Source organism: Podarcis vaucheri (genome assembly GCF_965113315.1).
Source record: "Podarcis vaucheri genome assembly, chromosome: 4".
NCBI classification, from domain to species: domain Eukaryota; kingdom Metazoa; phylum Chordata; class Lepidosauria; order Squamata; family Lacertidae; genus Podarcis; species Podarcis vaucheri.
This window is the reverse complement of record NC_138762.1, coordinates 35597481-35612301: the sequence shown is the minus strand read 5'-3', so window position 1 is coordinate 35612301 and position 14821 is coordinate 35597481. Positions and strand designations below refer to the sequence as shown.

General features: G+C 42.3%; 1 protein-coding gene across 1 annotated transcript; it reads left to right on the top strand.

The window, feature by feature from the left end:
• Positions 1–820: 820 nt before the first annotated feature.
• TBX19 (T-box transcription factor 19) lies at positions 821–14189 on the top strand (the record flags this gene model as incomplete). Its single annotated transcript, XM_082221034.1, has 7 exons — positions 821–1081; positions 3410–3544; positions 4715–4776; positions 5122–5183; positions 7216–7404; positions 11022–11157; positions 12604–14189. The coding sequence occupies 7 exons, from the start codon at positions 821–823 to the stop codon at positions 12845–12847; spliced, it is 1089 nt and encodes a 362-aa protein (XP_082077160.1). The 3' UTR covers positions 12848–14189.
• Positions 14190–14821: the final 632 nt, after the last annotated feature.

Genomic DNA, 14821 nt, shown 5'->3' with positions numbered 1-14821 from the left:
GGCAGGCTAATTGATCGTTGGCCACTGATGCGATTGGGGCTTCCCTTGTTGTTGGGAAGAAGTTAATGTTGCCATTTGTTGACTGACAGCCAGAAACGCTAAAACTCCTTCCACGAGGCTAGGGCTTCCTCTTTTCGCCCGTGCATCGGATTGCCCCCCCCCCTAGAATTAGGGTTGTTCGCTTTGACCTTGCTATGCCTGTCATGGGGTCGTCTGCTCTTGGGGCAGGGGCCCGGTAGGATTTTTGGTTTTTGCCTACTGCGTAGCAAATCGTCACAACTTGTAAGGTTGTGGTTAAGGCATTGGTTTATGGTTTGGTTGGTTGAGGGGCATGGATTGGCTGTGCCTGCCCCTCTAATGCTGCTGCTGCAAGGGATTCAGTTAAAGGAATCAGGGGCTAACTACTGCTTGTCCACTCTGTCAAGGGGGCTCGGGCCATAGCAATGAGCTCCTGGTTGCATTTGGGGAGGGCTGAGGGCAGCTTCCCTGCTCCGTCGCTACCCCCAAGTGTATTCCCCTTTTCTGACTTTCACATCGTGTGGAATGTCAGTCTGTCCCCCACGGTGGGGGCAGATAGTCGCAACCAATGCCTAAGCAACCACTCACATTTTTGTATTTTAATAAAGTTGTGGCCAAAATTATGCCAATAACCTTAAACAAAACTTCTGTGTGATGTGTGAGTTATTGGGGTGGCCCTGGGGACCTCGACACGCAAACAGATCCAGACATAATTTATAAGGAAGTTACTGAACAAGTAATTGAGAAAGATGATTTCTGAGTTTTAATTCCCCCTCATTCCTCATGTTTCTCTTACAGACGGATGTTCCCTGTCTTAAAGATCAGTGTCTCGGGCTTGGATCCCAATGCCATGTATTCTTTCCTGCTTGATTTTGCTCCGACTGACAGCCACCGCTGGAAGTATGTGAATGGAGAATGGGTCCCAGCCGGAAAGCCAGAGCCGTCGAATCACAGCTGTGTCTATATCCACCCAGACTCTCCCAACTTTGGGGCGCACTGGATGAAGGCTGCGGTATCTTTCAGTAAAGTGAAACTTACCAACAAGTTGAATGGCAATGGGCAGGTATAGCACCCTGTTTCCTCCATGCCTCTTGGCTTTGGTTTCAGGCTTCTACCAATCAAGAAATATCAAGGGTGCATTTACGCAATTAGAAGGGTCCTTAGAGGCCTCTTCACCCACAGATGCCAATTATTCCATGGAGTCCAAATGTAAACAGGAATAAACAGGTCTTAATTGGGGCTTTCAGATTTTAATGGACTCCTTGATGTTAAGAGAGACAGAGTGCGCTGTGGTTTAACCATCAGGGATGTTTCCCCCTATAGTTTTTTCTTGTGTGTTAAGGTTTTTACACAGGACTTCAGAGAAGGGGGAAATGATTGTGGGTATTAAGGTTTTGTTTTCTCCCCCATGCCGTTTGGTGCGTAAGTGGAATGTTGGCAATAGTCAGGTACTCGAATAAAAGGCTTCTCCTAAATGAAATAATTACTGTGCTTGCTTTTGCTTCATGATAATTATCAATATTCCATTGAATCATCTTTGGCCTTGGGAATAATAATAGAAAACATGTACCTGTACCAGAAAATAAGTGGCATTCTCTCCGAGACCCTTAAAAATGCAAAGAGGAAAGTTGGCTCTGTTAGGCTGTTTGTAGCTTTAGATGCATATTAAAAACAATGTTACGCCTTGCCTTTGACTTGTTTTGTGCAGAACTCTTGTATTGGAACAAAACTGTCAGAAAACCCATTAGCAAGCAACGGGTGAACTTTCAAGCTTGTATGCTCTAGTTTGTTGGTGGTCACAGGCAGTCAGGATCTTAATGAATCTAGCCTTCTGAGAAAGATATGAAGTGGGAAATGGCACTCAGTATCACATCAGATAAGAAAACAAAGGCACAGAAGACTCCTGGCTTGCCAGTTCAGTCACGCAGCGGAATAGTAGCAAACCTGAAAATGGAATCATGGCTTCCTGAATGCTGAGCCTACCGTATTTTTCACTCTATAAGACACACCAGACCACAAGACTCACCTAGTTTTTGGAGGAGGAAAACAAGAAAAAAAATATTCTGAATCTCAGAAGCCAGAACAGCAAGAGGGATCGCTGTGCAGTGAAAGCAGCAATCCCTCTTGCTGTTCTGGCTTCTGGGATAGCTGCTCAGCCTGCATTCGCTCCATAAGATGCACACACATTTCGCCTTACTTTTTAGGAGGGAAAAAGTGAGTCTCATAGAACAAAAAATACGGTATATCCTAAGTACAAGATTGTTCAGTCATGGAAAGGAATAAAGAGAACCTAAGTAGCTCCAATTCTAAATAGTTAGTGATAGATAGTAGCTGCATGTAACTTGCAATACAGATGTCTTAGCTGTTGTGGTGGTGCCTAAACACTCATACAGTGCTGTAGTCCCATGTTTTTTTTGCTATGGTGGTGCAGCTAGATAATTATATTTCTTGAACTTAGTGGTCTTAATGGGCGGGGGGGGGCATTAATTTTTTTCCAAAACTTGTTTTTATTATTTTCATTAAATATTACAAACAACAAATATAACCACATAAAATTATTTCAGTTACAAGTTTGTACATAGCAAAGCACAGTACAGAAGCAAGGAAAGTATCCACCAGTGCGATTTTGTGAGCACTCTACTCTCATGCATTTAGAGATTCATGTTATCACAAGGATACTGTGCCTCGTGCGTGATGCCCCCACTTTCAATGAGCCCCCACGTGGCCTCTCCACATACAAGCCTGAGGGACCAGTGGATGCCCACATATCAGGACTGAATCATTCACAGCTAATTTACATTCTTTTTCTCCTATAGTATGGCAATGCATTGGGACGGCCCTCTTGGTTTGCCTAGTTTTTCAGGCAGTTGAGGTGATCGGGGCCACTGATATTTGTTATTTTCAAAAAGAATTCCACACATCTGAGTGATTCCAAGAGAGATACGTTGTGCTGCACGATTCCTTCAGCTAGCTCTCCAACCTCTCTCTCTCTCTCTCTCTCGCCTCAGAAGTGCTTCCTTTTCACACATGTGCGCATAGAGCCATGTAGGCCAGGGGGAGGCCAACATGGTGCCCTCAAGATGTTTTGAACTACAACTTTCAGCGTCCTTGGATATTGGCCATGCTAACTAGGAAATGATGGTAGATGTTGTCTACAACATCTGGGGGGCACCCTTTGATGCAGGCTAATGATCTGGAATTGAATAAGACATTAGACCTGATCCAGGGCTAATTCAGACTTTGCCTAAGCCCCACTGAAGCCAAAGGAACCAACCAGTCTCAGTTCATTTCAGTTTCATTGCTTTCAATGAGACTTGATCACTATTAGTTTTTTTGCTGAATCAGGACCATTATTTCTGGTCAATCTCTGCCTCACTTTTTCTTGCCACAGATTATGTTGAATTCTCTGCACAAATATGAGCCGCAAGTTCATATTGTTCGAGTTGGAGGCCCACACAGGATGGTAATGAATTGTTCCTTTCCTGAAACTCAGTTCATAGCTGTGACTGCTTACCAAAATGAAGAGGTAGGTGGGTATAAAACATCTAAACAGCTGGGAATTGTTTAAGAAAACCCTATAACTGTGTACGCTAAAACCAGTGATATGCTTCCCTACTTAAATGCTAAAATTAGGATGAAAGGGGTGGGGTTTTTTGGTTAAAATTACTGTATATTTTAATCTTGATTGTAAGCCACCCTGAATATCCTATAGAAAGGCAGAATATAAATGATTATAAACAATTTAAGATAGAACAACAATAGTCAGCCTTCATCAAAATGCGACACTTCCACTTATTTATTGTTCTGTCCACTTTCATAGTTGGATGGTCAATTTTATGTTAAGATCTCATCTTTTTAATGTAGAATTTGTTAGACCTATTCTGAGCCTAGTTCGTTCTTTCTCTCTCTCTCTCTTTACTGCAGGTAGCCTATGGGGAAAAGTATTGAGCCCTATTTTGGCCTTTGAAGTAAACGTATATGGGATCAATGTTCCTGTGTATATTCCCTACACATCTTCCTAAGTCCAATGTGAAGGTCTGAAAGTAGATTTTGAGTGTGATTGGGTGAATGTGCTTAGAATCCTCCTTGCAAACAGAAACCTTGTGTTACCCAGGTGCCCAATCATGGGTAGGTTTCTAAGCACGTTCACCGAACCACAAGACCTGTATGCTGAACATGGAAGGTCAGAAGTGGCATTAATGTGCATAGGGAGAATGGAAGGAGGTTGTCTGTTTGTGCATGCCCACCCACCCTGCCCACTTTTAGTCACATGTGTTTCCCCTAAACACCAGAAAAGGCTTTAGTTCTTGCTTATTTTAATGATACAATTGTAATGGAGAAAGAAGCAAATTCTATCCATGTTGTTGTGGCCTTTTAACCATCTTTTTGGCTTCTCTAAGGACACTGTGGATGTTGGCACTGTGATGCTGCCCAACAGCATATGGAACAGAAATTCGGGGCCTATAATTCATTTTCTTCCAGCAGCAAACTAAATGCCACTGCTTCATAAGAGGGCAGTCCTTCAGTATAGTGAACCCACTGACTTATAACTACATGATTAAATAGAATGCAAGTTTCCGCGAGAGTGATTGCCTCTGGCAAAACTTACTCTGGAAAATGGCAGGCTTCAGATGATCAATTGTCAAACGTCAAATTTTCTTGCTAACGCAACTTTTCTTCTTTTTTTAAACTCAAGATAACAGCTCTCAAGATCAAGTACAACCCCTTTGCCAAAGCTTTTCTGGATGCAAAAGAAAGGTGAATTTATTTCCTAATAAGCCTCATTATACCTGCTGCCCTTTTGTCCTGGAATGACCTCAGATAATCGCCCCCAGGCTTGCTACTTGCTCTGCTGACAGAATAAACACGTATGGTGCACTGTGATGATGGGGCATTAAAACAATAACAACATTTGTACCCCAAACTCCCCACAAGAAACCTTCTGGACTTTCCCTCTTGTTTTCCCCTCACAAAAAGTAAGTCAGGTTGAAAAATAATGATCAGACCAAGGGTACTCAATTAACTCCATAATTAAATGGAGAGGCATCTGTGTGGACGTAGTGTTGCTAGAATTGAAATAACCTTAATAATACTATCTTTCAGAAACCACCCTAAGGATGCTTCAGATATTGTCTCTGAAAGTCAGCACATCACATATTCTCACTGTAAGTTTTGCCTTTTGATATCTTTGTCCTATTTGGGAATGCCAATGACCAATTGGCTCCAGCAACCTGATCTGTCAGTGGTTAGTACAATGGTACCTCAGGATGCGAATGGGATCCGTTCCGGAGCCCCGTTCACATCCTGAAGCCAACGCAACCCGTGATTGCGTGGGTTGCAATTCGCAGCTTCCGCGCATGCGCGTGACGCCATTTTGACCGCCTGCGCATGCGTGAGTGGCGAAACCCGGAAGTAACACGTTCCGTTACTTCCAGGTCGCTGCAGAGCACAATCCGAAAGCGCTTAACCTGAAGCTTATTTAACCTGAGGTATGACTGTACCAGAAAGGCTTCTGGTGGGATAACTAACCTTCTAACATCAGGAACATTACTACTATTTTCAACAGCTACCATTTGACTTGTACTTCCCCTCCCGCTCCCAGCTCTACCTCCTTTGATTGGCATTGTATGCTGGATATCATCTGGTTGTTGATGGGATGACATATAACAGGAAGGTTTCTTCTACCCACAACAGTTTGTTTGCTGTTTATTTATTTATTTTGTCCCCAACATTTCTGTTGTGTGCTGCTTGCATGCTAAGCCATTTGCACTTCCTTCATTACCAGCATGCTAAGCTGGTTGCAGGGATGCGGGTGGCGCTGTGGGTTAAACCACAGAGCCTAGGACTTGCCAATCAGAAGGTTGGCGGTTCAAATCCCTGTGACGTGGTGAGCTCTCGTTGCTCAGTCAAAGTGCAAGTAGATAAATAGGTACTGCTCCGGCGGGAAGGTAAACAACGTTTCCGTGTGCTGCTCTGGTTCGCCAGAAGCGGCTTAGTCATGCTGGCTACATGACCCGGAAGCTGTACGCCGGCTCCCTCGGCCAATAAAGCGATATGAGCGCCACAACCCCAGAGTCGGCCACGACTGGACCTAATGGTCAGGGGACCCTTTACCCTTTACCTTTTAAGCTGGTTGCACTTCCTTCATTAGCAGATTCTTATGGTTTTCTTAGAATCATAAAACAGACCCCGAGCATCATCTAGTCCAATTCCTTGCAATTCAGGAATCTCAACTAAAGCATCCATCACAGATGGTCATCTAATCTCTGCTTAAAGACTTCCAGTGAAGGCGAATCTATCACCTTCCAAGGGAGTCCATTGCACTGTGAAACACCTCTTACCACCAGAAAGTTCTTCCTGATGTTGAGTCATAATTTCTTGTAACTTGAATCCGTTGGTTTGGGTCCTACCTTCCAGAGTAGGAGACAACAAGCTTGCTCCATCCTCCATGTGACAACCCTTTGGATTTTTGAAAATGGCTGTCATATCTCCTCTCAGTCACCTCTTATCCAGACTAAAAACATACCCAACTCCCTCAAGAGTTCCTCATAAGTATGGATACAAAAATCTATGGAATATGCAGAAATGGTGAAACTTTATTGGAAGAATAAGAAATCAAGACAACAAATCTTTTACAAAAGAATGGACATGGTGTATTGAATATTTACAGATAAATTATAAACAGATAAAAACATTGGCAGGATTATTGTAATAACCTGCAGTTTTATAAGAGTATATATTTAAAGAAGATGAATAAATGCGTAAATTATGTTAATTTGGATATGCAGAAGGTATTACAAATAAATTTAACGAACCCCAGAAAGGGGGAAGTCAAGTTTTGAAATGTCAAAATGATTGTAAAATTAGTGAAATGTATAAAATAAGTGAAATGTATAAACTTGAAAAGTTTAAATAAATAAAAGAGAAACTTAAAAAAGAGAGAGAGAGTTCCTCATAAGGCTTGGCTTTATGTTGACAGTGAAACTAAGGCTGTTTGGGTATCTTAAACTAAAAGAATTCCCCCCTCTCTTTGAGCCTGAAACATTTTTGGTTGATTGTGTGTGCGTGTGTGTGTGTGCGCGCACACACACACACACACACACACACACACACACAGAGAAGCAAAGAAAGGGGTTTTGAGATTGTCATTTGCTGTTATTTCCCTTGATCAATGCTCTTTTCTTAATGTCTCCCTAGTGGGTGGCTGGTTGATTTCCAACCCAGATGCCATGTGCACAGCAGGAAGTTCAAGCTATCAGTATGGTGGGACTTTTCCTCTGCCTGCTGCCCATTCTCACCACGGCTGTGAGCACTATTCGGCCCTTCGAGGACATAGGGCTGTTCCATACCCTGCTTCATACATGCAAAGAAATCACTCTCCAACAGGTAAGTTCTTGGCCTGACATTTAAAAAAAAACTATTTATGGGGAAAGAGCAAAGACCTAAACAACAACAACAACAAGGAAGGACACAATTTACAATTCAAATGTTAACAAGTACAAATCAACAGGCAAAGAATCCGAGAGAGTTGTCGGCAGGATGCATATATCAAAAAATTGGAAAGGGAGAAAAATTCCATCAATGAAAGAATGACAAATTACATTTTGTGAATACAGTGGTGCCTTGCAAGACGAATGCCTCGCAAGACGGAAAACTCGCTAGATGAAAGGGTTTTCCGTTTTTGAGCTGCTTTGCAAGATGAATTTCCCTATGGGCTTGCTTCGCAAGACGAAAACGTCTTGCAAGTTTGTTTCCTTTTTCTTAACACCGTTAATACAGTTGCAACTTGACTTCGAGGAGCAACTCATAGAACGCAGTGTACATAGTAGCCTTTTTTGAGGTTTTTAAAGACTTTGGTGATTTTTGAAGATTTTCCAAAACTTCTTTTGCAGCCATTTGGTAAGTTAAGCTTTTAAAACTTTTTTTGGGGGGGGGTTGGATTTTGGGTTGGGGTGTTTGGAATTCAAGGACTTGGTGTTGGGAAGGGGTTTGCAAGAATCTGGAAGCTTGTGTGTTTTTTCCTGCATTTTTATGATTTTCTGTGACCATTGGGCCACTCTGCTGTTTTTTAAAAAAAATTCTGGATTTGAATTTCTGTGTGCTGGGTGGCTGGGGGAACAGTTGGGAAGGGGTTTGCAAGAATCTGGAAGCTTGTGTGTTTTTTTCTGCATTTTTATGATTTTCTGTGACCATTGGGCCACTCTGCTGTTTTTTTAAAAAAATTCTGGGTTTGAATTTTGAAATGCTCTTTACAGTATGTGTGACTTTAAAGAGCACTTAATAAACTCTTGTTGTACCAAATTTGGCTTTGTTTGGACTTTTTTTGACCATAGGAACACATTAATTGATTTTCAATGCATTCCTATGGGAAACCGTGCTTCGCAAGACGAAAAATTCGCTAGACGAAAAAATTCGCAGAACGAATTAATTTCGTCTTGCGAGGCACCACTGTATATAAATCTGGCAAGACTCACAGCATTCATAAGGGGGCAATCGGACCCAAAATTATTAAAATAATGGGGATGTGCTAAAGAGTATATGAAAAAACATTGTTCTGGAATAAGTATATTGGTTATGTAATGAATGATGCTTTACAGGGTAAAAGAAAAAAAAAGGCGTAAAAAAAGTATAAAGATAGAAGTAGTCTACATTAGACACAACAATTTAAAAAGAGTAAAATTTTTGAGGTCTTAGAACAAAGGAAGGAAGTCAATATGTGTATATGTATGTATGTAATGACTAGATTAGAATGAAGATATGGTTTTATTTGTAGATGTGTGATTTTTCTTTTGTTTTCTGTTTTCTTTTTTGTGTTCTGTTTTTCTTTCTTGTTTGTATAGTATTATTTTGGATTCAATGTTTGTACTTTTTGTTGTAATTTTGCATTGATATATATATATATATATATATATTTGCTTTCGTAGATTTTCACGGGTACAGGAATGCAGGTTTTGGTGTCTTCGGGTGTCTTCCCGTGTAAGAGTCGGGGTGTCTGTGCGACGTTTCGACGAGGTCTCACTCGTCATCTTCAGGCTGGTGCTTTCGGCTTCTTGTTACTGGAACAGAGCAGAATCTGGTGTTTGAGTTGTCCAATGTACGTGGCTGGGCAGACAAAGTCTGCAAAGTCTGCCCAGCCACGTACATTGGACAAACAAACAGACGAATAAATGCACGTATCGCAGAACACAAGAATGCCGTCAAAAAAGAAGAAAAAACTTCCTCTCTTTTCCAACACATGAAAGAAACAGGACACGAAATTAATTTTGCAGATTCCAAATTGCTCTTTAACATGGAACATCACCACAAGAGAATAATCATGGAAGCCATCGAGATAGAGAAACACCCTCACAACATGAACAAGCGTGACGACACGTCCCGCCTGCCAGACATCTGGAAATTAGCCCTCCCCACAAAAACCGACACCAGAACCAGAGGCACACAGAACGCCGTCACCAATCAACCACACCAGACCCAAACCCAGACCCTCTCCACAGACATATTACAGACTCCATCCAGTAGCCAAACTATAGTGGCACCTCCGGATGCTGCACCCCCCTGCAATCCCTACACAGATCTGGCTGGCACAAGGCACAAAACCACAGCTCGCCCCTATACACGAAGCCAAGCCAGAGCACAACTAAATGCAGCACAGCCATCTTCTCAGAAAAACTCTTCACAAGCCCAAGAGGTCAAGACACAAAAGCTTTAGCAACTAATCTACACTTAATGACCCACCCAGTGGTATTCAGAATATCACTCATGAAATCACTCAAGATATCCCTCAAGTAATTAAGGAACAAAAGAAGAAGAGGCACACTAATCTAGGAACTTCCTCTCTGCCCAGAACGTTGGAGGCTATACACCACACCCCTCAACAGTATTTATAGGAACTCAAACACCAGATTCTGCTCTGTTCCAGTAACAAGAAGCCGAAAGCACCAGCCTGAAGATGACGAGTGAGACCTCGTCGAAACGTCGCACAGACACCCCGACTCTTACACGGGAAGACACCCGAAGACACCAAAACCTGCATTCCTGTACCCGTGAAAATCTACGAAAGCATATATATATATATATATATATACACACACACACACACACACACACACACTGAGAGAGTTTTCCTAGGAGAACTTATTGATTCCACACATGCATAAATGGTTCCTATTTCTTTTTTAAATTAAGGGCAAAGGTATTTATGATCTCAAAGAATTCCCCTTCCCAAGTTCATGAGTGCATCCCAGGTATCTCTTTTCTGCAATCCTCTCCCTCAACTCTTGAGATGTGGGGATGGCAATTAGGTTAGGTGCCTTTAAAAAAGGATTAGACAAATTACAAATATATTGAGCTATTAGCTTTCCATGAATCTAGATTCAGGTAGGTAGCTGTGTTGGTCTGATGCAGTCGAAATAAATAAATAAATAGTCCAGTTGCATCTTCGAGACCAACTAAGTTTGTTCTGGGTATAAGCTTTCGTGTGCGTGCACACTTCTTCAGATACACTGAAACAGAAGTCACCAGACCCTTATATATAGTGAGAGGGTGGGGTTGGGTTTTTCTCAGAAGGGTGGTAGGAGATGGGTGATTGACTCAATGGGTATGGTAAACCTATTGACGACTGCAATTAGTCCTACAGGAAAAAGCATGGGATAGTATGCAGATGACCAAAAATAGCTTTAGCATGTGTAATGAGACAAGAATCCAATATCTCTATTCAGAACAGGTCTCTCCATAGTTTTCAGTTTAGTAAATGCCAGCAGCTCTCTATATTGGACAAACAGGCCAAATCCTCTGCCAAAGGATAAATGGTCATAACTCTGACATCAGGAATCGCAAGACAGAGAAGCCAGTAGGAGAATACTTCAATCTTCCAGGACATTCAATGCAGGGTCTCAAAGCAGCTTCAACAACAAATAAACAAATGCATTCTAATTTGTCATCTTAAAATAATTTTGTTAGAAACATGTCACTGTTGCTAACAACTTCTACTTCCCTTTCTAAAGTGAATTTGATAGAAAGCAGCAACAATGATCTTCAAGTGCCATCGGTCCACGAAGGCTGGGCTGCAGTACCCTCCAGTCACCATGGCAACTTGCTCCCAGTGCCGCACAACAGTGGTACGGCCACCCCAGGTCCGAGGTAAGCACACCATCGATTTGCAATTGCCCATCATATCAGCAGCAGCCACCGAGCAACTTTAGCAGCTTTCGGTGTAACAGCTCCCTTAGAGAACCATCACGTATGACAGTGGCCTCCCTGGATATGAATAAGTCTCTTTTTGTTCGACCTTCTCCACAAAATTGTGGAGGAAATGGGTAAAGGTGTGGTCTACACATGCAGCAGAATGAGATGGTAGAATACTGAGATTGTAGAGTGGATTGTAGCAATTGGAAAGGCAAGGAAGGGATTCAGTTTTTCCATGGGGGGAAATGGATTGGAAGTGAAGCACCAGTACAGTAGAGAGAAAGGCTCTATCCCAGCCTTACCTTCTGTCCTAATTTTCACTTGGATGTAGCTGTAGACAGCGGAATATTCCATTTAGGTCGAAGGATGGCATGTGAGGTGGCAGAATGAGAATGGATTCAAAAATTGCACGAACCCAGGTCCCAGTAGAGATTATGGATTCCAATCTCACTGTAAAACAATGAAGTAACAATGTATAACTTTAAGACAAAAAATCTCCCAATAGTGGGTGGCCTTTACACCTGGTCAAAAAAAGAGGACATGCAATTGCACAATCTTTTCCTATCCTAATTTATATGCATGGAGCATACTTAGAAATAAATTAAATAGAAATGCAATACAACCCACCATAGTGGAGCAGACTGGGTGAAAACTGACTGGGAGTTCTGTGTGTCTGCTCAGTGCGCTGTCTAGGTACAAGTTGTTGACAGGCAGCTTCAAGATCTTTGCTTTTGCTTCTTACAATTATTTAAACTGACTGGACAGTCCTTCAAATGAAAGACTGACCTCTGTACAGTAGGACATAAAGCACCCTATTTAATAAAAGGAGCAATTGCACCTTTTGAAAGATTTCCATTGCTTCTGTTTGGCTGTGATTTTTTTCAAAAGGACTTAGGGCTAATGGCTGGCTAGTTTACTGCAAGAAGTGCTTTACACCCAGCATCCCTAGTAAAGGTAAAGGGACCCCTGACCATTAGGTCCAGTCATGGCCGACTCTGGGGTTGCGGCGCTCATCTCGCTCTATAGGCTGAGGGAGCCGACATACAGCTTCTGGGCCATGTGGCCAGCATGACTAAGTCGCTTCTGGCAAACTAGACCAGCGCACGGAAACGCCGTTTACCTTCCTGCCGGAGCGGTACCTATTTATCTACTTGTACCGTGCTGGAGCGGTACCTATTTATCTACTTGTTGATGTGCTTCCGAACTGCTAGGTTGACAGGAGCAGGGACCGAGCAACGGGAGCTCACCCCGTCGCGGGGATTCGAACTGCCGATCTTCTGATAGGCAAGTCCTAGGCTATGTGGTTTAACCCACAGCGCCACCCGCGTCCCTCAGCAGCCGTAGAGACCACTGCGAATTTCAACTGTTGAGTGTTGTTGTTTTTGCTTTGCTTTGCTTCAGCCACTATCCATGCCTATGGACAGTCAGCAACAATGCCCTCAATGTGGCCAACCTTGCGAGTGATGCAAGCAGCAGCCCTCCTGGACCATTCCTGAGAAGCAACATTGCACTGCCTGCCACATCGTCCTCTGCTTCAATTCCGTTGCAGGGTACAGTTGCCGGCAGCATGGAAGCACAACTGGAGCCCACTTTCTCTAGGTTAACAGAGTCCACCTGGGCATCTGTAGCCTCCCATTCGTTTTAAAGGACCACTGGGCAGTGCAAGAATGCCTGGTAACACTCTGGACAGAACAGGATTTAAGGCTGCCATTCTTGCAGCAAAGAAAAGAACATGTTTAGTGATGTGCTGGCTTTTCCAAATCTTGAAATCTTGGCTGGTGAATTGGGCAAGTATCGTAGGACCAAAAGAAGAACAGGAGACCCCCTCTGCTGTTACAGTTCCCAGCCTTACAGGCACAGAGTAAAACAAATCCCAATGAGGAACTCTTGCTACTTGTCATGTCAAATAAGAGCGGAGGAAAGACTCCCACTAAGAAGACATAGAACTTATAATTATTTCAATCTATTTTCATATAGGTCAGATGGTTTCTCAGGAACCTATTCATTACTGAAAGACATTACATCACAGTGCTCTCCTTGAGGACTGTCTCTTGAAAGGACATTGCTATGACTTCTTCAGAGTTTAAGCTATAAGGGAGACCAAATGAGTAAGGATATATCTCATTGAACTAACTTACTGGTGAAAATATGAACCTATTCTGCTCATTCTCTTCAACCATCCCTGTTTTGAATGTCTATTGTAGGTTGTAAGTGCTTTAAGATCGGAACTGTGTCTCTTCATGTTGTGAGCAACACTTAGCATGCCCACCTGGGAGAGGGGAGATTTTCATTGTATTCCCATCAGCAAGTTCATCCAGCAGATGTTAAATCTATTTTTTTGTAATGCTTGGAGTTCTTTTGGTGTTTATAAAAATACTTTTATAAGTGCTTTGTAAAGGCCTTATATGCTGTTCTAATATATTGAAGATTCGCTGTGTGATTTATTCTGCTCACACAGTGGACAGAATGTTGGACTACATTGATCTGATCTAACAGGGCTCTTACGTTCTTATGACAGTTGCACTCATGCAAGTTGTGGACTTGCAAACGTACATATTTTCATTAACAAGCCATGTGCACAACCAGATGATCAGCCACAGCTACTGGCAATCACGTCATTTATTTTTCTTCACTTGGCTCAGTCACAAAAATAAATCAGTTGCTAATCCATGACCACACATTGAAGTTGGTCAATATGAGCAGGTACCCAGGGAAGGGCAAAATTGCACAAATTAGTCCTATGATCATCCATCTCCAACTTTATAATATGGTCAATGTTACTTCCTTTACTATTGCTATGTAGTGTTCATGCATGAAGAATGCCATCATGTTCTAACACTGCTAAATGTTGAGTACACTCCATGGCAGATGAGTTCACCATCCAAGAGATTTGTGGTGTGTTTTCATGATCTTCTTGAGAATTAACATGTCTTGGCTGGATGTAATAAAAATGGAAAATATTATTTTTGAATTTCTACCTGATTCTAGTAGAAATAAAGGAACTTACTGCAACCCAATAATGTCTGTTCAGAAGTAAGATCTCTTGTGGTCAAATAGGGCTTACATCCAGGTCAGTTGGGTATAGGATTGCCACCTTAAATGTGCAATCTTACACTGATATGTCAAGAAAGAGGAAAAGGTATTCAGTTTGCATTCTGAATTCGCTTGCTCATTAACAACATTCATAAATGACAAAAAAATGAGACTCGGGAGCATTTTTAGTTTCACATTTGCAAATGCTCTTAGGCAGAAGACCTATCAGCTTCTTCTACCTGTAACACCTGTGCAGAAGGAGGACACCTGAAATAACATTGGCCATTCCGCAGGCTGCACATGCCAACTCTGAGCTCATCACTAACAAGGAGGTGCCAGCCAGAGAGAATAAGAGAAATGTAAAATGATTTTCTCCTCCAGACATATTATGTGGGTGGAGGTATAAGCTTGTAAGTTGCAAGGAATGCTCCCCCCCCAAAATATTTCACACCTTATTTTTCTTACACGTTAATTGGAGAATGGCCTGGGAAATGCATCACATTACGGGGCACAGGATTAGCAGCTTCAGTGCAGTTTTTAATCCAACAACATGCACACGGTAGCGATTGTATCTGGTGCCACTGGC